At 46.4% G+C, this 22,234-nt stretch overlaps 1 protein-coding gene across 2 annotated transcripts in view; it reads left to right on the plus strand.

Annotated features, from left to right (window-relative positions):
• HERC4 (HECT and RLD domain containing E3 ubiquitin protein ligase 4) overlaps window positions 1-22,234 on the plus strand; it is a 222,644-nt gene that overhangs the window by 40,954 nt on the left and 159,456 nt on the right. For both annotated transcript variants that reach the window (XM_063961614.1, XM_063961615.1), the window contains exon 2: window positions 6,707-7,010. In XM_063961614.1, the coding sequence (XP_063817684.1) occupies window positions 6,785-7,010 (226 nt within the window). In that variant the 5' untranslated portion in view covers window positions 6,707-6,784. The remainder of the gene's footprint in view (window positions 1-6,706; window positions 7,011-22,234) is intronic.

Here is a 22,234-nt window from a genome sequence, read left to right on the forward strand (position 1 = left end):
CTCTCATTGTCATAGTGTTAAAAACACAAGTAAATGTATTTTATCACCTCTGGTTATGAGATAGCAAAACTTCTTAGGGCTATATCACACTACCCGGTTTTCACCGGCCGGCAAAAAGCCAGAAAAACCCATCCAGTTTTTTGCTGGCCGTCACTGCTTTTTCACACACAACAACTTTGAGCCGCATTTAATGCTATGCGCAGCAGCAGCAAAAAGAACAACGTTGTGTGGGAAAGAGCCCATTCACACACACATACGTCAGCGTCTTCAGGGACGCACGTGGATATTTATAGCTGCAACGCGACGACTGGGCCGTGTCCGTGCTGTGTGAAAGAAGCAGTGTGTATTCATATATAACTGAACACACTGCGCGGCAAAACGAAGGCCGGCTTTTTGCTGGCTTGTGAAACCTGGCTTGAGTGAAATGGCTCATAATGTCTTTTTGCAATTTTCCTTTGGGCTACTATATACTGTCCAGTGATTTAGTAATTTGAGTCTTCCAATGGGGAAGCAGTCACCATACCACTAGTCGAGATCCCGGATGTCGCAGTGCTGATGGTGAAATGCCGATGCCGGAATCCCGCCGCCACAGGCTTTCCTCCCGCTATGGGTGGCCGGAATCCCGCCGCCACAGGCTTTCCTCCCGCTATGGGTGGCCAGGATCCCGCTCACCGATCCCTTCCCATGTATGTAATAGTCTCTAGTGCACAGCGTTCTCTCTTGCTTTGTTCGAACTAGCCCCAGGGTTGTAAAGTTTTGGGTGGAATAAGTCTATAATGTTATTGGTAGACCATGACATAGATATATAAGTGTTGCATATCAAATTAATGAATGCAGTCTTGTGAAGTGGTTTTGTCTCATCACATTGCGACTAAGGGGGTGATTCAAACCTGATCGCTACTGTGCACAGCGGGCGATCAGCGATTAACTGCACATGTGTATGCACCGCAATGCCCACGCGCGACGGCAAACAACAGACATCGCCGAACAGCGACAGGCTGGTGTGAAAATTGTATTTGCACAGCCATTTGTGGGTGGTAACTGACCGTTTTCTGGGAGTGTCAGGAAAACCGCAAGTGTTTTCAGGGAGTGTGTGTGACGTCGGCTTCGGCCCCGATCAGCCCTTTCTGATCACACTGTAGGAGTAAGTCCTGTGCTGCACACACTGGTAAAAACCATTCGCTGGTGAGTGAGGTGTTAACGGATTTTCAGCTGTCCACTGACTGAGGGATTTTTTAGCAGCTCGTCATACACGTGATCACACCCTTGCACGGCGAATATACACTCCTCTTGGGTGGCGACTATCTGATTTCAGGACAACAATTTTAGCAGCCCAGTGATCAGGTCTGAATTAGGCCCTAAGATGCCAATTCCGGTAAAAAAAGACTCTTGGCGCAACCAGAGTCACACGGGTCCTGGCTCTCACACATGTCAGGTTCCTTGCTATGAATAATGTATGGAGGCTAAAGAACCATAAAGAAACATATGTGCTGTCCTCCACATTCCTTGTAACAGACTTAATATTTCAAAGTGATTTTTTTTCCAGGTTAAAATCTAATAAAACAAGCAAGTGTTAATTGTGCTTTATCATCTCTGAAGATTATGGGTGAGGGAGCCCTATTAGCAGCGAACAGCTTGTAGGGGGTGCAAGTTGCCATTGTGATGGCACTTAAACAGCCCCCTTGCATACCATACTAGTGCTGGACTTGAATATTTTTCCTTGAGCTCTGATCTCTGATTTCCTCGATCTCTGAGCTCAGCGGTACCATAAGTGCAGCATATAGCCACATTTAATAGCGCTGGCAGCTGTGCACAGCTAATTCTATTTCCCCCTATGTGTACATGGGCAGTGTAGTTCCACCTGTAATGCAGTATGCAGTGATCGTGCTCAGCGAAAAAAATTGTGGTTCCCAGGGACCCCTCACTTTACAAAATTGTGGTCCTACTCCTCTGTTTTTGGGTTCCATCACATATTATGCTTTTGAGCTCCCTATAAAGAATCAGACCTGCCTACCCCCCACCCCCCCCATATGTTCTACATACACATGGGGTAGAGGGGTTAAGTGCAAGCAGCAGTTGGGGTAGTCGGGGTAAGGGCAGGCAGTGCTGGGGGTAGGGAGGGGGTAAGGTGCTGACTGTTTATGAATAACATTGTAGATTACAGTCAATTGACACCAATTTTCTCAAAGTAGTGATGAGCACGGACACCCTGACGCTCACTAGAACTAACGCAGATAGGTGACTGGGACTCTCCTCTAATGAGGCCTGCTCCCAGCAGTATCTTTCAGTGCAGACCCTTCACCACCCCAGATAGCTGCATCCAGGGGCAGATCCAGAACAAAGTAATATGGGGCACCATGACTGCGGAAATGAGGAGGTGTACTTCAGAGCGCGCGTGCTCCAGAAAAGTGGGTGTGGCCTCAAAGAGAATGCTATATCCATGAGGCAGTGGGTGATGACAGGGAATGGGTGACAGGGGGAGGTTATGGGTGATACACAGGATGACGGGGAGAGAAAGTGCGTGACAGGGAGATGCTGACAGGAGAGAGAAGTGACGGGGAGAGAAATAGTGTGAGATAGAAAGGCAGTGGGTGACAGGGAGAGGGTGACGGGGATAGGCAGTGGGATATATATATGGGGCACTGCTCTGGTTGGGAAGGGGGCAGAGAGATGGCGGTGGGAGGGGGGAACAGTAGGCTGTAGAACGGGGTACACTGGACTGAATGAGGGGGTACTGTGACTGGACTGGATGGGGTATGGGTTCTTGCTCGGGCATGGAGAATGGGGCAGGGGGCTGGATAGGGGGAGAGAAGACAATGGGCAGGCAGGTTCGTAAACACTGGGACGAGGAAGTTAGTGAGATGGTGGAGGGGGGCACTCTGAATAGGGAGGCACTGGGCAGGATGGGAAGGGGGTATTACCCGGTCATGAGATAGGGGTATGAGGGGGTATCAGTGTGTCTGGACTGACTGTGGGGTTCTAGATGGGAGGGCAGTGAGATGGGCACATTGGGCTGGTTGGAGTGGGAAGGGGAAACACTGGGCTGGCAGGATGGAAGAAACTGTTGGGGTACACTGGGCTGGGGAACGGGTAGACATTGTGAAGGAAGTTCTGGCCTGTTGCTGTTCAGTTTGTCTGGCCCCGCACACTCAGTAGCCCTTCCCCAGTGTCCCTGCATTGTACCAGCATCCTCTGGTGTTCCCCATCCCCAGCTCGATCACCCCTGCAGTGCCTGCTCTGTGTGGGGATCTGTCCTCCGGTGGCGGTTCCGGCTCTCTCCATCACTCCACCGGACAGCTCCGACACTTCCCGTGTCTTCTGACTCCTTGCTCCGCGGACCCCCCACCGCTCCCATGGACTAATTCAGCAAGGGAGCGGGTGACACACTCCAGAACGAGCCCAGCCCACAAATCAAAATGCAGGAGGCGGAGCTGGGCTGATCGATCATAGCTGCTATGGGGAGGGCTGAAAGTGATTTCCCCAGGTCCCGCATAGAGGGCACGTGCACGGCCGCACTGCACGGGTGATCTCGCCGGGTACTGGGGACTCCAGTGAGCTATAACCTGGCGCTGCCCCGAGCCCATCACTCTACCCTGGCTGCAACACACCCTCACTTCCAGCAGTAGTGGTACTCGCCCATATGATCCTCATCCATTTGCACCAGACGTAATACATTTAACAGGCAGCCAATCCCAACAGAGCGCGTCCCCGGGGACCCGCCCATTCTTAATAAGTGAGTCCCCAGTACTCATTGTGGGGTAAAATACGCGCTACAGCGCGCTTTTGCGGTCACTGGTATGCCATTAACCTTTGAACTAATGAAGAATGGAGCATTAATGCAGGCCTACAGCAAAACCTCAGTGAGAGGTCAAGAGGCTGCTTTATTAGTGCCCCCCCCCCCCCCCCCCCAGGCGTCTTTATTGGGGGCCCTCTTCCACGTCACTACCGGTAGTTATAGAGTGCCCAGCCCGTCGCGTCACTCGTGGGGATGTGCCTGCTGGCTTCCCCCAAGCTCTCCCTTGAACATGAAAAGATGCTGTGCACGCAGCATTTTGCCCTTTAAAGATTGGGCAGAGCGCGAAACAGCCTAGCGTGAACACAACTTCATGGCTCACGTATGCTGGCTATGTGTTATCATGTTCACCAGTGTTCCTCAAATAACGCCTATAAGTCTCTCCAAGAGAATAGATGTCTGGATGAGACAGCATACATTATTCTGCTGTGTATTGAGATCAAGGTTGGCTAGTTTAAACCAAATGTGTGTGTTTTTTTTTTTTAAATTAAGAAACCACACTGTTTGTTTTTTAGTTTTATTATGCTGTGACTACTGGCATGTGGCCATGACTTCTTAAAAAAAAAAAAAAAAAAAAAAGCTTATTATACAAAAAAAGTGTTTTTATTCAAAATGTTCAATGCCAATGGCATGCCCAGTGCTAACTCTGAAAAGTGCTTTTTCGTTTTCCATTTTTTATTTTTGTACGTACGTATTATTATTAGTTATTTATATAGCGTACACATATTCCGCAGCGCTTTACAGAGAACATATGGCCATTCACATCAGCCCCTGGCCCAATAGAGCTTCCAATCTATATTGCCTACTACATGTACACGCACACACATTCACGCTAGGATTAATTTTATTGGGAGCCAGTTAACCTACCAGTATGTTTTTAGATTGTAGGAGGAAACCGGAATACCCGGAGGAAACCCACTCAAACATGGAAAGAATATACAAACTCCACACAGTTCGGGACATGGTGGGTATCAAACCCATGACCTCTGTGCTGTGAGGCAGTAATGCTAACCAGGATGTGGCTAAGATTCCACCTGTTAGGATCCTGGCAATCGAAATACAGACGCCGGGATCCTAAAACCATTCACAATCCCGCCGTCGGAACATCGAAAAGCCCAGGAGACCGATGCCCCCATCCTGACAGACGGAATCCAGACCATTACAGGTTTAGGGCCGGGGGAGGGCGGGTTAGGGTAAATGCTGCGGAGAAGATGGGTTAGGGTTAAGCACCCCCCGAGGGGGTTAAGGTTAGGCTACGGGGCAGGGAGGGTTAGGTTTAGGCAGCGGGAACAGGGGTTAGGATTAGGAACCTCCGCGGTGGGGTGGGGTTAGGGTCAGGCTGTTGGAAGGGAGGGTTAGCGGAGAGGGGAGAACACCCCTTACTCACCCCTGTTGGTCTTTTCTGCAGCTGGATCCCGCCGTCTGTATTACGACAGCCGAGATCTGATTCTTGCTAACCATTACACCATCAGCACTGCCCCGTATTATTATTATTATCCTTTATTTATATGGTGCCACATGGGATCCGCAGCGCTCAATTGCAGAGCAAACAAATAAGCAAAATATGAAGACAGTGACTTACAATTCAGTACAATATAGGACAAGTACAGGGTATATAAACATAGCTGCATCAGCAGACTGCACCAAAATAAGTATCAGGGTGGCAGAAAAGGGATTTGGTGCCATCGAAGGGAGTATTGAAAAGAAGATAGGTTAAGTAAGAGACGTAAAAGCACATGAGGGAAGAAGGGCTTGCTCGTGAAAGCTTACATTCTGAAGGATCATCATCCTTTATATGGAGCCACAAGAATTCTGCAGCACCTAACAAAATACATAAACAAATATACAAAACAAGAAAACAGTGACTTACAGTACAAGCCAATATAGGACAAGTACAATGTATGTAAACATGTCTGCATCAATGGACATGACACTGATATAAGCATCAGGGTGGGTGAAACCCAGGACTAGGTGCCCACCGCCATTGTATGGTGTATAAGAGTCTTATAGGCCCTACACACTTAAAGATTTTTCTGAATGATATGAACAATCTCGTTCATTAATGAATGAGAACTCGTTCATATCGTTCAGTGTGTAGACACCACCGGTTAACGATGCGCGGCCCCACGCTCGTTCTTCGTTGGTGCCGGCTCGTTCATACCTGCAGGCCAATATGGACAATCTCGTCCATATTAGCATGCAGTGCTATGGATCCGGGTGACGGGGGGAGTGAAGAAACTTCACTCCTCCCGTCACCTCCGTCCGCTACCGCCGCCAGGCAGCTCGGCGGCGGGTCGCCGAGTGTGTAGGGCCCATAAGTAAGAGCAGGAACAGCACATGATAAGCAGTCACCCTGAGTGGCAGACGGAATGGATTGCAAAGTACAAATGGAGACAGAATGTAAAACAAATAAAAAACAAAGTATTTTACATATATTCAAATGTAATAGGAATAATAAGCTGTAAACAATGTTTTTTTTGAAACGTAAAATAAATCAAAATAAAGCCTAATAACATTATTAATGTTAAAAAAGCATTAAAACATAGCTGATCAAGGTTTCTAATACATGATTCAATTCATTATTTCTTAAAACATTAATGAAAAAAAATTGTTTTAAACCAGTGTATTTGGGGCTTTTTTTATTTTTTTTATTTAAACCTGTGTTTTCCCAACCCTGACTGAGATGCTGATAATATCAGTGGGATCAAGCATTTATCATGTTCTAAAAACTGGCTTGATGAGGCATTGCCTGAGAGCTGTCATGTGAAGGTTTTCCTTTTGAGGTGGATTATTTGTTCCTACTGAGTGTAGCTTTTAAGATTTCCCAACTCTCCTCATTGCTCTAATGAATTAACCCAGAATAAATACTAATATTATATAGTTTTATATTTTTGATATTTGATCTCATTGCAGCACTCCAGTCCTGATCACTGAGAGCGCCCCACCAATCTGCAAAACTGGACTATTGTTTATACCTGGAACCCACCAATCATGTTGTGTTGGGGAAACGCTTCATTTGGACAGCTGGGACTAGGGGGGATCGATGAAGAGATTGTTCTAGAACCCAGAAGCTGTGATTTCTTCCTAAACAAAAAAGTCTGTGATGTAGGATGCGGAAGCCGACATACTGTGTTTGTATTGGACGATGGGACAGTTTATACTTGTGGATGTAATGATCTAGGACAATTGGGGCACGAGAGAGGCAGGAAAAAGCCAGGTAAGAACATTTCTCTTGAATCCAATTATAAAGTAACTAAGAGTACTCTATTGGATAAGAAAATGTTTATTCATGGTGACATGGCTTCTTTCACTGACTGGCAACTTTCCACAAAGCACAGGTCACATGCTGATCTTTGTGGATACTAAATATATTCGCTCCCCTTTGCCAGACAGCTTGTCATAGAGGCACATTCTCTAAGCAGACAGGATTGTATCATTTATTTCTCCAAAGTTACTACTAACTGTGCGTTTTCATTGTTCCTATGTGATTCTTTAGTATCCAAAGGCAGCATCAACACTAAGGAAAGTGAAATTCTGTTGTGTGTCCAATGGTTTTGATGTACAGAGAATGCATAGTAACATATACTATGTACAGGCAGACTGCTATACAAGTGGCTGTTGGCCCTTTGCCATCATTATTATATACAACGTGAGTGGTCCGGAAGACGCGATACCGACTGTCAGTATACCGACAGCGGCACCTCGTCTGCTGGAATACTGACAGCGAGTCCCCTTGTGGGCTCACTGCGCTTGCCACACTGTGGGTCCGGTGGCAAGCATCGCGCTCATGTCAGTCTCCCTGCTTTCCTGTCCTGCCCTGCCTCTCCTACCGCTGTTTGTGGATGCAGGTAAAATTCTTCTATCCAGCCAGTTCTCATTACTGAATTGCAAAGTGACACCTTGCAGTGTTGGTCCGATATCAAGGTGCCATATACTGTATGCTCTAATTGGGACAGCAGAAAGGCTATCTATCCTCTTCTTATACCAACACATCCCTGGCCACACTCTCATCTGCCGTCCGCTGATTCACTTTCAGCGACCAAGATATCATGATGGTGAGAAAATAGAAGTAACAGGAATCCTGATATGCTGGCCTACTCTTCATGAACTTCTTAAACTCATTTACATTTTGGCAGTATCTGCATATGTGTGCTTTGCAATTTGAGGTTACATAACTGGTTCATGATATGAGCATTGTCATAATAGTTGGAGATATAAGGAGACACAAACTGCCACACATGTAATGTATTGGATTCACTTGGCTGTTGAATAGGTAATCAAAAATCTCTTGTATTAATAAGGATTCTGACTATCTGAGTCACATGCTACAACAATTAAAATTACATTGATACATTGCGATTCTGTATGCTGTTATCTGGACACACAGTGATGTTGCAATTTCTATTTGATACATATTCTCTACACCAGAGCTGGCCTCAAGTGTATAATTAAGTGTATAAATAAGTGTATAAGTGTATCAAGCGATAGTAATATTCAGATATAAATAAGTGCTGGCATATATTGGTCAGTATTTATGATGAGTAACACAAAATCAAAATAAAAAATAAAGTACAAATCATCGGAACCTTAAACACATGCATTCTCTGTTTAGGCTGTAGGCTTCTAAATCAAGTTATTAGGCACTCCCTGTGAATAACAAGTGCCCAAGACTGAAATACAAGGGCACAGTGTAGAACAGGGCTGGCCAAACCAGTCCTCAAGATCTACCAACAGTTCACATTTTCCAGACCACCTAGCTAGTGCACAGGTGTAGTCATTACTAATTAAGATGTGCTGCATTCATTCCTAACTGACAATTCTACAGATCTCCAGGAGGTCTGGAAAACATGAACTGTTGGTAGATCTCGAGGACCGGTTTGGCTAGCCCTGTTCTACACTGTGCCCTTGTATTTCAGTCTTGGGCACTTGTTATTCACAGGGAGTGCCTAATAACTTGATTTAGAAGCCTACAGCCTAAACAGAGAATGTATGTGTTTAAGGTTCCGATGATTTGTACTTTATTTTTTATTTTGATTTTGTGTTACTCATCATAAATACTGACCAATATATGCCAGCACTTATTTATATCTGAATATTACTATCGCAAATGAGATAAAAAAACATAGGTGTATATATATAGATCTATATATATGGACACATACAGTACATACCCCTTGAACATTGAGGAGCAATTAGAAGATTTATCCATATAAAATTCTGGGTCCTAAAGTTCCTCAATAAACTGATAAACATTAACAATTTTGATCATTAACACTTTGATCATAAGTTTAACCAACAATCAGGGCACATTTTCACTGCTTTTTAGTTATATGTGTGTCTGTCTTTTCCCCCCAATATCGTAGCCCCCGATGCTACTTTTTATATATATCAAATAAATGTTAAATAATAATGTTTGAAAATTTCGGGCACTGAAGATCCTGGATCTTTATAATACATTTAAGAGTGACCCCAAAAAAGAGTCTTTTTCTCCATTCGATATTTTACTTATAAACATGAATCAAGCCCAATGTATGCAAACTATTTCATGACAAAATGATTATAAATATTGTATAAAATTGCCTTCAGGCTATGTATATTTGAAACATAAATGAATTTCATGTTTATACTTGGATCCCATCCCCAAGATAGCTCATAATGGTATGCAAGTATTCTGATATACGAAAATATCAGAAATATTTCTGGTTCCAAGCAATTTGGGCATGGGAGACTCAACTTTTGCACACAGGTTGGGTATCCCATATCCAAATATTCCGAAATACGGAATATTCCGAAATACAGACTTTTTTGAGTGAGATAGTGAAACCTTTGTTTTCTGATGGCTCAATGTACACAAACTTTGTTTAATACACAAAGTTATTTAAAATATTGTATTAAATGACCTTCAGGCTGTGTGTATATGAAACATAAATGAATTGTGTGAATGTACACACACTTTGTTTAAGGCACAAAGTTATAAAAATATTGGCTAAAATGACCTTCAGGTTGTGTATATAAGATGTATATGAAACATAAATGCATTCTGTGCTTAGATTTAGGTCCCATCACCATGATATCTCATTATGGTATGCAATTATTCCAAAATACGGAAATATCCGAATAGGGCAGAAAAGTTTTCTCTTTGGGCCAATACGCTTGATTGGTTAATATCTTCTGTCAGAATCCGAGGACTGAATTTTGATAGTTTTCATAAAACCCCCCACAAAAATTGCAATTGCGGGGACGCTGATGAAATTCAGGCCGGGCTAGAGAAATGTTGGGACCTGTACTTGCGACTGCCAGCACACATCAGCCTCTTTGTCATTCTCTGTTGTGGACTCATGCTTGACGATGCTGTGGCAGTAACAGTCAGGTGTTCTTGAGCTATAGAGGTTTTGTCCTGCTCACTACTGCTTACTGCGTACTTATGTGATAATTGCAAGTAACTATGGATCTGTCCAAATTTTCATTACGTCAGATGTTTGATTGCCTTCAAAAGATTTAGGGCCTAATTCCGCATGGATTGCTAATTAGAGAATTCGCAAATGGATCGATTATCGAATGACTGTGGCTTTTTTGGGGAAATTCTCTGACATCAGCACAGACCACTTCCAGGCCGTCTCAGTCGCAAATCAGTGGCAGCCACAGACTTAAGGGGGGTACTCACGGAGCGATATTCTAAGCAATCTGACTAGACTGATCGCTCCGTGTGTAGCCCCCTTAGCGATAGCGATGCGCGGCCCCGCACATCGCTATCGCTGCTGCTAAATTGGCCTGCATGCAGGCCAATCTAGCGGGTCGCTCATTTCACCCGCTGGGTGAAATGAGCGGCCCCCCGTTTCCCCCCGCACGCTCAGCACAGATTGCGCTGTGCTGAGCGCCGGGAGAGATGTGTGCTGAGCGATTCGCTCAGCACACATCACTCGTGCATCGGCCCGTCTATATGGGCCTTTACTCACATTTGCTCAGACAGCAGAAACTCTTTGATGTTTTGGTATTTGCGTATGCATCTGCAAATGGATAGCAATCTGCGATGCTACAAGTACATGGGGAGTTTTTTCTTTCTATCAGGGTGGCGCCTTTCTACTCGCAGACATCTGCAGTTTCTCAGAATATTGATCCATGCTGAATTAGGCCCTTATTGTGCTAACAGTTTCCCATTTATGAGGACGTCCTTAGATGTTGTTTCCATGAAAGGTGAAGTCTGGATATTGAGAGTGGTATAAACATGGAACCAAAGTTTTCGGTGATTGCTGACAGCGTAGCAAAGAAAGTGATTAGAAGTTACGAAAAAGCCTCTATTCCTTCTGTCTCTTTCACACACATTGTAAACATTTTTGCAAAGTACCACAATAAATACAGGACAGTAAAAAGGTAATTGTGCATTGTGCATAGAAGTCCAGCTCTTCAAAAACATGCTGATGACTTTAAGGCAAATGCACGCAAATTGTTTGACATTGCGGCCTGCAAGTGCAAAGATTTTCAGTCTTGCTCTTGTCGAAAGGTTCGCAAAGTTCCTTTGTAGGAGCAGGCTTTCCTCCTTGACCAGAGGGGCGGCTGAGTCAGTTGCATAGGAGGTGTTCTTATACTGAGATACTGCTAAATGGCGACATGCATAAACAATTGTACAAATACTATTCTGATTAGGCCCGCTGAATTTGCCACTTACTATGTCAATTGTGGTATATCCTGAGTGGTTTCGGAGAGTGACAATAGAGGTGTAATATGGAAATACAGTTGAGACCAGTAGTCTCATAAAATTAATGTAAGCTTTTGTAAGAGGTAATTTGAGACCAATCATCCTGTCTATTTGCTTTTTAAGGCATTGTCCCCTAAATGAGTAAAAAAGAAAGGAAAAAAAAACATCTATAGTATAGTGTTCTATATATAGTTTTTATATCTGCTACTGACCTGACCAAATTAATAGCAGTATTGTTCATGTGTGGTTTTTCATATGGAACAATGGGGCTAATTCAGACCTGATTGGTGCTGTGCATGTTCGCTCAGCAGCGATCAGGCCTGAACTGCGCATGCGCCAGCGCTGCAGTGTGCCGGCGCATGCAAGACAGCCGAAGGCTGTCTTTAGCTAGCAATCGCCTCTGCCTGATTGACGGGCAGAGGCGGCAGCAAGGTGGGAGGGTGCGGGACGGCGCCGTTTGGCCGCCATTTAAGAAGCGTAGTCCGGCCAACGCAGGTGGGCCGCGACGGCTGCGTGATGTCACAGGAGCTGCGCTGGCCGGTAGCTACTCCTGAAGTACAAAAGCCTCACCGCTGTGCGATGCTTTTGTACTTCTGCGACGGGGCAGGGACTGACGTGGGGCAGGCTAGCCCGGTGCTAGGCGTCCCCCCCGCATATCAGTGTGCCTGATCATAGCTGTGCTAAATTTAGCACAGCAACGATCAACTCTGAATCACCCCCAGTAGCAGTAGTGACTGAATTTAATATTTATTTCAATTAATATATTACACTCTTGCTTTGTTTAGAAGCAATTTTGCACTATATTTGTTCTTTGTACACAGTCATTCAGCATTAGTGTACAGCTGAATATTTTCACACTGGACTAATTGTCCATCATTTAATCAGTTTTTACTTATGTTTTATATGTTCTAGGAGGAGACCGTTAAGGTCACTTTAGTAGAAATCCGTTTCTTCTCTTTTCTCTCCCAGTGTATGTATACTTGACCTTTTTAACCACTTGTCTGGCATGGTCGCATCAGATGCGACCACACCAGCAGCTGCTTTATTTGACCTTGTCGCACAGGATACGACCAGCAGATAAGACAGCGTGTTCAAATGCAAGAAATAGAAACTTCCCGCAGCTCTCTTCCTCCCTGCTCCCAATCACTGCTGATTGGTCAGCACGGCAGGACCCCCCCACCTGGCGGCAGCAAATAATAGCAGCCACTGGGGAAGTGTAAATTAACAAACACCCCACAAGCCCCCCCATGTACCTGGTGGCTGCCCGGGCTATTAAAATCAGTCGCGATGGTCACAAAGTTTTTAATGTTCCGATAGTGCCATCTGGTGTTCCAATGTTTGAAGAAAACTTTAAAAAAAAAAAAAATTTATATTAAAAAAATATATCGTTTTTTTTATGAAATAAAATAATTTTGGACAAGGTTAAATACATGTTCTTCACCTAATTCACAAAAAAAAACTAAATTTCTGAGCGGGTTTTGGAAAATAAATTTGGCAGTTAAGTAGTTAAACTGGAAAGTTAGATTTAAAATGTCTTATATTTTGCAGAAACTCCCTGCTCTGATTAAGTTCTAGTTAACCTGGGGAGCACCACCAGCACAGCCCACTTTTGGAAAATATGCATATACGTTTTCCTTTACTACTTATAAAATTGTTGGTTACCTATACATTTACCTAGCTGACCTTTTTTGAGTCTACTGCAGGATCCTGCCCTACTTTTATTATGAGGTCTAATTCTGGGTATGGGTTGGGTATGCGTGACCGGCGGTCTTGACGCCGGGTTCCCGGCTCTTAGATGGCCGGCAAGCGGAACAAGTGGGAATAGGCCCTGTTAGTCAGTGTGCCGACTGTAAGGGGGCGGGATTCCGGCGTCGGTGTCGTGACCGCCGGTCACGTAACTACCTCTCGCTGGGTACACACTAGACATTTGTTTTAATGATGTGGCCAATTCTGATGGATCGGTACGACACATCATAAAAATTGTCCAGTGTGTACGCACTATGTCGCTGATGATGCGCGCTCCCGCATGTAGTCGGCAGCATTCACCGTCAGACCAGCATGGCCCCTATTACTCCCAGCCGTCGCTGCCAGCATCAGTGTGGTGCTGGGTACACATCGTCTGTGTACCCAGCTAAGGATCACATTACATAACAGGAATACAGTACATAAAGATAAAATTAAATTTGACTGTGAAATATAATAACCTGAAACCACTAACAGCACAAACAATGTATAATTGGCAAAGCGTTTATTTTATAAGAGTTTAATGGTGGTAGTGGCCGGGAGATATTCCTGCCGGCCCAGGTGGTGTTCCTGCCAGCTCGGGTCGTGTTCCTATATCCATCTATGTGCTGATTCTAGATAATTGAAAGAACATGCACTGCAACGAGCTGTAGCCTTGATCTCATGTAGTGATTGGAGATTCCTTGCCATAGGGACTACGCGTGGCAAATAATACAGCGGGCTACAGTGCGTCTCATAACATAATTAATGTTCTTGAAACTTTCCGCTCTGGTCTTATGGCCGGGCTCTGAGGGATAAAAGTTTCTGCCACCCACAGGGGTCTTGTGGGGGACACGGTTTTAGAAGTTATATATTTTACTGGTCTATGCATGGCTTAGTCTTACTTTAATATACATCACAAAAGTAAAAATGCGGTCAAGCGAGGGAGAAGATCCTGCACTGGATTATTATTAATATAATTTCTCTTACGTCCTAGAGGATTCTGGGGACTCCAAAAGGACCATGGGGGTATAGACGGGATCCGCAGGAGCTTGGGCACACTAAAAAGACTTTGACTGGGTGTGAACTGGCTCCTCCCTCTGCCCTTCCCCCAGACCTCAGTTAGACTTTGTGCCCAGGAGTGACTGGACACAGACTAGAGGAGCTCTACTGAGTTTCTCTGGAAAAAGACTTTTGTTAGGTTTTTTATTTTCAGGGAGACCTGCTGGCTACAGGCTCCCTGCATCGAGGGACTGAGGGGAGAGAAGTCAGACCTACTTCTGCTTAGTTAAGGGCTCTGCTTCTTAGGCTACTGGACACCATTAGCTCCAGAGGGTTAGATCACTTGGTTCGCCTAGCTGCTTGTTCCCGGAGCCGCGCCGTCACCCCCCTCACAGAAGACAGAAGCCGGGTGAGTATTAGAAGAACCGAAGACTTCAGACGACAGAAGACTTCAGTAACGGAGGTACAGCGCAGCGGTAGCGCTGCGCTCCATGCTCCCACACACACCACTAACGGCACTCACAGGGTGCAGGGCGCTGGGGGGGGGCGCCCTGGGCAGCAGTTACTGAGGTATTTTGAACTGGTAAATGACTTATTCGGTGCCCGGGCACCGTATATCGGACCCCCGCCAGTATAAAAAAATTCAAATTCAGGCGGGACTGAAGCGCACCGGGAAGGGGCGGGGCTTAGCCACACAGCTCACCAGCGCCATTTTCTTCTCTCCACAGACGCTGAAGAGAACGCTGGCCCGGACCTCCAAGCTCCTCATACGTAAAGGGGAGCAAAACGGGGGGGGTGGGGCACAAATGTTTTGGTGCTTTTATTATTATTAGTACAGCGCTGGACATATATTGCTGGGGTGTGAGCTGGCATTCTTCCTCTGTGTTTCTCTCTCTGGGCTTCCCTGTAGGCTATCCCCTTTATTGGCCAGTGTGTGTTTTGGGTGTCGGTACTTCGTGTCGGCATGTCTGAGGCTGAGTGTTCCTCCCCAGAGGAAGTTACTGGGGGCGCAGAAAAGGAGCTGGAATTGGCTCTGTCGACACAGTCGAATACTGATTGGGTTGCTATGTTGAGTACACTTAATGCTAATGTTGCTTTGTTTTCTAAGAGGTTGGATAAATCTGATTCTCAGACACAGACATGGAGAAAATCCATGGAGGATGCTTTGGCTCAGGTGCAGACTCCCTCAGGGTCACAAAAACGTTCATTTACCCACATGGTAGATACAGATGCCGACACGGACTCGGATTCCAATGTCGATTTTAATGAAGCTACTTTACACCCAAGGGTAGTTAAAAGTATTCAGTACATGATTGTGGCTATTAAAGAGGTTTTACATATTTCTGATGAACCTGCGGTTCAGGAAACAAGGATTTGCCTATTTAAAGGGAAAAAACCTGAGGTGAAGTTTCCCCCTTCTCATGAAATGAATGCTCTTTGTGAAAAAGCTTGGGAGTCACCGGACAAGAGGTGGCAGATTCCCAAGAGAATTTTTATGGCGTATCCTTTACCCTCTGATGACAGGGAAAAATGGGAGTCGTCTCCGAATGTCGACAAGGCTCTATCCCGTTTGTCCAAGAAGGTGGCGCTGCCGTCCCCTGACACAGCTGCTCTCAAGGACCCGGCGGATCGCAAGCTGGAGACGTCTTTGAAGGCCATTTTCGTTAATACGGGTGCGTTGCTCAGACCTGCAGTGACGTCGGTATGGGTGAGTAGTGCTATTGCTAAATGGGCTGATAATTTAGCTTCTGATATGGATACCCTTGATAAAGATAATATTCTTTTGACTTTTGGTTATATCAAGGACGCTGCAGATTACCTAAAGGATGCGGCGAGGGATGTTTGCCTCTTGGGATCAAGAGCCAATGCCATGGCGGTCTCGGCTAGGAGAGCGTTGTGGATCCATCAATGAAATGCTGATGCCGACTCCAAGAAAAAATGGAAGCTCTCCCCTTCAAAGGTAGTGTCTTGTTTGGTGACGGCCTGGCTGACCTGGTGTCTACCGCTACTGCGGGTAAGTCATCTTTTCTTCCTTATGTTCCCACACAACAAAAAAAGGCACCCCATTAACAGATGCAGTCCTTTCGACCTAATAAATACAAACGAGGTAAAGGCTCGTCCTTCCTCGCTTCAAAGGGTAGAGGAAGGGGAAAGAAGTCGCCTGCAGGATCAGGCACCCAGGACCAAAAGTCCTCCCCCGCCTCTACAAAGTCCACCGCATGATGCTGGGGCTCCCCTGCGGGAGTCCGTGCCGGTGGGGGGGCTGTCTCCGGATCTTCAGTCAGGTCTGGGTTCAATCAGCCCTGGATCCTTGGGTCTTAGACATAGTGTCCCAAGGGTACAAGCTGGTGTTTCAGGAGATGCCCCCCCGCCGCTTTTTCATTTCGGCCTTGCCAGTTTCTCTTCCAGAAAGAGAAGTAGTAAATGCTGCGATACAAAAGTTGTGTAAACAGAGGGTCATTGTTCCCGTTCCCCCGTCCCAACGGGCGGAAGGGTTCTATTCGAGCCTCTTTGTCGTACCGAAGCCGGACGGTTCGGTCAGACCGATTCTGAACCTAAAATCCCTCAATCCAAACTTTCAAGTTCAAGATGGAATCTCTTCAAGCTGTAATCTCCAGCCTAGAAGGGGGGGGATTTTATGGCGTCAGTCGACATAAAGGATGCCTACTTACACGTCCCGATTTATCCTCCGCATCAGGCCTTCCTGAGATTTGCGGTGCAGGATTGTCATTACCAATTTCAGACGTTGCCGTTTGGGCTTTCCACGGCCCCGAGGGTTTTCACCAAGGTTATGGCAGAAATGATGGTACTCCTTCGCAAGCGAGGGGTCACAATTATCCCGTACTTGGACGATCTCCTGATAAAGGCTAGGTCAAAGGAACAATTGTTAAAGAATGTGGAACTCTCCCTGACAGTTCTGCAACATCACGGTTGGATTTTAAATTTGCCAAAGCTCAGTTAATTCTGACGACTCGGCTGCCCTTCCTGGGCATGATCCTAGACACGAAGCTTCAGAGAGTGTTTCTTCCGGAGGACAAAGCTCTAGAAATACAGACCATGGTCAAGGAGCTTTTGAGACCGACAAGAGTGTCGATTCATCAATGCACTCGGGTGCTAGGAAAGATGGTGGCGGCTTACGAGGCCATTCCATTTGGCAGGTTTCATGCTAGGGTGTTTCAGTGGGACCTGCTGGACAAAGGGTCCGGGTCTCGCCTACACATGCACCGGAAAATAAGTCTATCTTCCAGGGCCAGGATCTCTCTCCTGTGGTGGCTGCAAAGCTCTCACCTTCTAGAGGGACGCCGTTTCGGAATCCAGGACTGGGTCCTGCTGACCACAGATGCAAGTCTCCGAGGCTTGAGCGCAATCGCGCAGGGAAGAAGTTTCCAGGGGAAATGGTCAAGCCAGGAATCTTCTCTCCACATAAATGTTCTCGAGTTAAGAGCCATTTACAACGGCCTCCTGCAAGCGAAGAATCTTCTTCAGGGTCTCCCTGTCCTGATCCAGTCGGACAACGTCACAGCGGTGGCGTACGTAAACCGCCAAGGCGGAACAAGGAGCAGGGCGGCAATGGCGGAAGCCACAAGAATTCTCCGCTGGGCGGAACAGCATGTGAGTGCTCTGTCAGCAGTCTTCCTCCCGGGCGTGGACAACTGGGAAGCAGACTTCCTCAGCAGACACGATCTCCATCCACGAGAGTGGGCTCTTCATCAAGAGGTATTTGCAGAAGTGACAAGGCGTTGGGGAATTCCTCAGATAGACATGATGGCGTCTCGCCTCAACAAGAAGCTTCCGAGGTATTGTTCCAGGTCAAGGGACCCCCAAGCCTGTGCAGTGGACGCCCTGGTAACTCTGTGGGTGTTTCAGTCAGTGTATGTGTTCCCTCCGCTTCCTCTCATTCCAAAGGTGTTGAGGATCATAAGACGAACAAGGGTTCAGGCAATACTCGTCGTTCCAGATTGGCCGCGGAGGGCCTGGTATCCGGATCTTCAGGAATTACTAGTGGAAGATCCCTGGCCGCTTCCTCTAAGAGAGGATCTATTACTGCAGGGGCCCTGCCTGTTTCCGGACTTACCGCGGCTGCATTTGACGGCGTGGAAGTTGAACGCCAGATTTTAGCTCAGAAGGGTATTCCCGGGGAAGTCATCCCCACTCTCCTTAAGGCTAGGAAGGAGGTCACGGCGAAACATTATCACCGTATTTGGAGAAAATGTGTCGTGGTGTGAAACCAAAGTAGCTCCTGCGAAGGAGTTTCACTTGGGTCGTTTCCTCCATTTTTTGCAGGCAGGCGTGGATGCGGGCCTGAAATTGGGTTCCATCATAGTGCAGATTTCGGCTTTATCTATTTTCTTTCAAAAGGAATTGGCCGTCCTTCCTGAGGTTCAGACTTTCGTGAAGGGAGTGCTGCATATCCATCCTCCATTTGTGCCACCCGTGGCGCCGTGGGATCTTGAAGTGGTGTTGCAGTTTCTTATGTCTCACTGGTTTGAGCCTTTGTGTAAGGTTGAGTTGAAGTTTCTCACTTGGAAAGTGGTCATGCTTTTGGCTCTGGCGTCTGCCAGACGAGTGTCCGAGTTGGCGGCCTTGTCTCACAAGAGCCCATATTTGATCTTTCATTCGGATAGAGCGGAATTGAGGACTCGTCAACAATTTCTGCCGAAGGTGGTTTCTTCGTTTCACATAAACCAACCTATTGTGGTGCCTGTGGCTACGGATGCTGTGGCGGTCCCAAGATCTCTTGATGTTGTAAGAGCTTTGAAAATTTATGTCGCCAGAACGGCTCTTACTAGAAAAACGGTGGCTCTGTTTGTCCTGTATGCTTCCAACAAGATTGGAAATCCTGCTTCTAAGCAAACTATTGCACGCTGGATTTGTAATACGATTCAGCAAGCTCATTCTTCGGCTGGGCTACCGTTGCCGAAGTCAGTAAAGGCCCATTCTTCCAGGAAGGTGGGCTCATCTTGGGCGGCTGCCCGAGGGGTCTCGGCACTTCAACTTTGCCGTGCAGCTACATGGTCGGGTTCAAACACTTTTGCTAAGTTCTGCAAGTTTGATACCCTGGCTGATGTTTGCTCAATTGGTGTTGCAGAGTCGTCCGCACTCTCCCACCCGTTCTGGAGCTTTGGTATAGACCCCATGGTCCTTTTGGAGTCCCCAGCATCCTCTAGGACGTAAGAGAAAATAGGATTTTAATACCTACCGGTAAATCCTTTTCTCCTAGTCCGTAGAGGATGCTGGGCGCCCATCCCAGTGCGGACTGTTCCTTGCAGTTGTATTGATACTGGTTACTTATGGTTACACGTGGTTTGTGTATCAGTTATGTTAAGCTTGTTGCTGTTGTTAGTTCATACTGTTGTCTGGTTTCATGCTACTCCAGTTGTACCAGTTGTTTGTGGTGTGGGCTGATATGTTTATCGCCCTTAGTTAACAAAAATCCTTTCCTCGAAATGTCCGTCTCTCCTGGGCACAGTTCCTATAACTGAGGTCTGGGGGAGGGGCATAGAGGGAGGAGCCAGTTCACACCCAGTCAAAGTCTTTTTAGTGTGCCCAAGCTCCTGCGGATCCCGTCTATACCCCCATAGTCCTTTTGGAGTCCCCAGCATCCTCTACGGCAGGGGTGGGTAACTTTTTTTCTACCGAGGGCCATTTGGATATTTATAAAATCCTTCGGGGGCCATACAAATTTCTGAACTTAAAAAATTACCCTGCCCCCCAGTAGGCCTGCCCCTTAGAAAAATGGGTGTGGCCAGTTAAAATGGGACGTGATACACATATGCCCCCAATAGTGCAGTGCCAGATCCACAATTGCCCCCACAGTGCCAGGTATACAAATGCCCCCACAGTGCCAGGTATACAGATGTCCCCACAGTGCCAGGTATATAAATGCCCCTCACAGTGCCAGGTATACAGATGTCCCCACAGTGCCAGGTATACAGATGCCCCCAGAGTGCCAGGTATACAGATGCCCCCACAGTGCCAGGTATACAAATGCCCATCACAGTGCCAGGTATACAGATGTCCTCACAGTGCCAGGTATACAGATGTCCCCACAGTGCCAGGTATACAAATGCCCCTCACAGTGCCAGGTATACAAATGCCCCTCACAGTGCCAGGTATACAGATGCCCCCACAGTGCCAGGTATACAGATGCCCCCACAGTGCCAGGTATACAGATGCCCCTCACAGTGCCAGGTATACAGATGCCCCTCACAGTGCCAGGTATACAAATGCCCCTCACAGTGCCAGGTATACAGATGTCCCCACAGTGCCAAGTATACAGATGTCCCCACAGTGCCAGGTATACAGATGCCGCCCCCCCCCCGTGCTGCTTACCGCTCCTTTCGGCGGGACATGGAGGAGAGCGCGGCTATGTTGGGCGGCGGTGTGTAGGACTTGAAACTAGCCGCCGGTTCGAGAGCCAATCAGAGCTCGCGGACCGGCAGCCGCGGCTCCTGATTGGCTGCCGGTCCGCGAACTCTGATTGGCTCACGAACCGGCACCTGGTTTCAAGTCCTACACGCCGCCGCACCCACCCGACAGCCGCGCTCTCCTCCCCGTTCTGACAGCTGAGACACGCTGCCGCCGGACTGAGCGGCGGCGTGTCTCACTGAGAGAAGCGGGTGGGCCGGAGCAAACGGCTTTGCGGGCCTTATACGGCCCACGGGCCGGAGGTTCCCCACCCCTGCTCTGCGGACTAGGAGAAAAGGATTTACCGGTAGGTATTAAAATCCTATTAAATAACACATGAATTCACAGGCGATCTCTGCTCTGCAAGTATATAAAGGGATTCAGGGAATAGAAAGTAAACCATGGATCTGTTGTATATGTTGGGCTCTGTGAGCAGATTTGTTAGCACCATCATAGGATTGAAGTAAAATTCTAAATCAAATACATTTATAAAGTCTTCCATTAATGTTTAGGTTTTATTACTACAGTGAGAAAAATAATACAGGTTGAGTATCCCATATCCAAATATCCGAAATACGGAATATTCCGAAATACGGACTTTTTTAAGCGAGAGTGAGATAGTGAAACTTTTGTTTTCTGATGGCTCAATGTACACAAACTTTGTTTAATACACACAGTTATTAAAAATATTGTATTAAATGACCTTCAGACTGTGTATATAAGGTGTATATGAAACATAGATGAATTGTGTGAATGTACACACTTTGTTTAATGCACAAAGTTATAAAAAAAATTGGCTAAAATTACCTTCAGGGTGTGTGTATAAGGTGCATAGAAAACATAAATGCATTCTGTGCTTAGATTTAGGTCCCATCACCATGATATCTCATTATGGTATGCAATTATTCCAAAATACGGAAAAATCCGATGTCCCAAGCATTTTGGATAAGGGATACTCAACCTGTATATAGTTTGTCCTTTTCAGGTGTATTTGATTGGAGTGTATTTGAGTTACATTTTGTTAACTTTATCTCCTTTCTGTACATGTGTCTAGGTTTACCATCTCATCCATTTAATTCTGGACACATTAATTACACAGGTTCTGTGGCTGGCTGACGTCGAGACTCTGTTTCACCTGGTTTTAATCGGCCACAGAACCTGTGTAATTAATGTGTCCAGAATTAAATGGATGAGGTGGTAACCCTACATGTGTCCCCTGTTGGGAAATGTGCACGGGCGGAATATCCTGTAGCTATGGTAACCATCAGGATGCTCGCAGCAGCATCATTTTTTCAAGAGGCGTGTGTGCTGATCTTGTGGACGACCTGTCTGATCTGTGGTTATGTTTGTGAGGACAGGACTGTGGGGCAAATATATTAAGCCCGGAGAAGTGATAAAGCAATGATAAGTGCAAGGTGATAACGCAACAGCCAATTAGCTCCTAACTGTAAATTCACATATTGGAGCTGATTGGCTGCCGCGTTATAACCTTCCACTTATCACTTCTCCAGGCTTAAAACATCTGCCTCTGTGTATGATATGGGCTATATTATACTGTATCTACATGTGTTATAATCTGAGGGGGGGTGGGGGGGACAAGCACCTTCATCCAA

This window comes from Pseudophryne corroboree, chromosome 3 (genome assembly GCF_028390025.1).
Source record: "Pseudophryne corroboree isolate aPseCor3 chromosome 3, aPseCor3.hap2, whole genome shotgun sequence".
Classification (NCBI taxonomy): Eukaryota; Metazoa; Chordata; class Amphibia; order Anura; family Myobatrachidae; genus Pseudophryne; species Pseudophryne corroboree.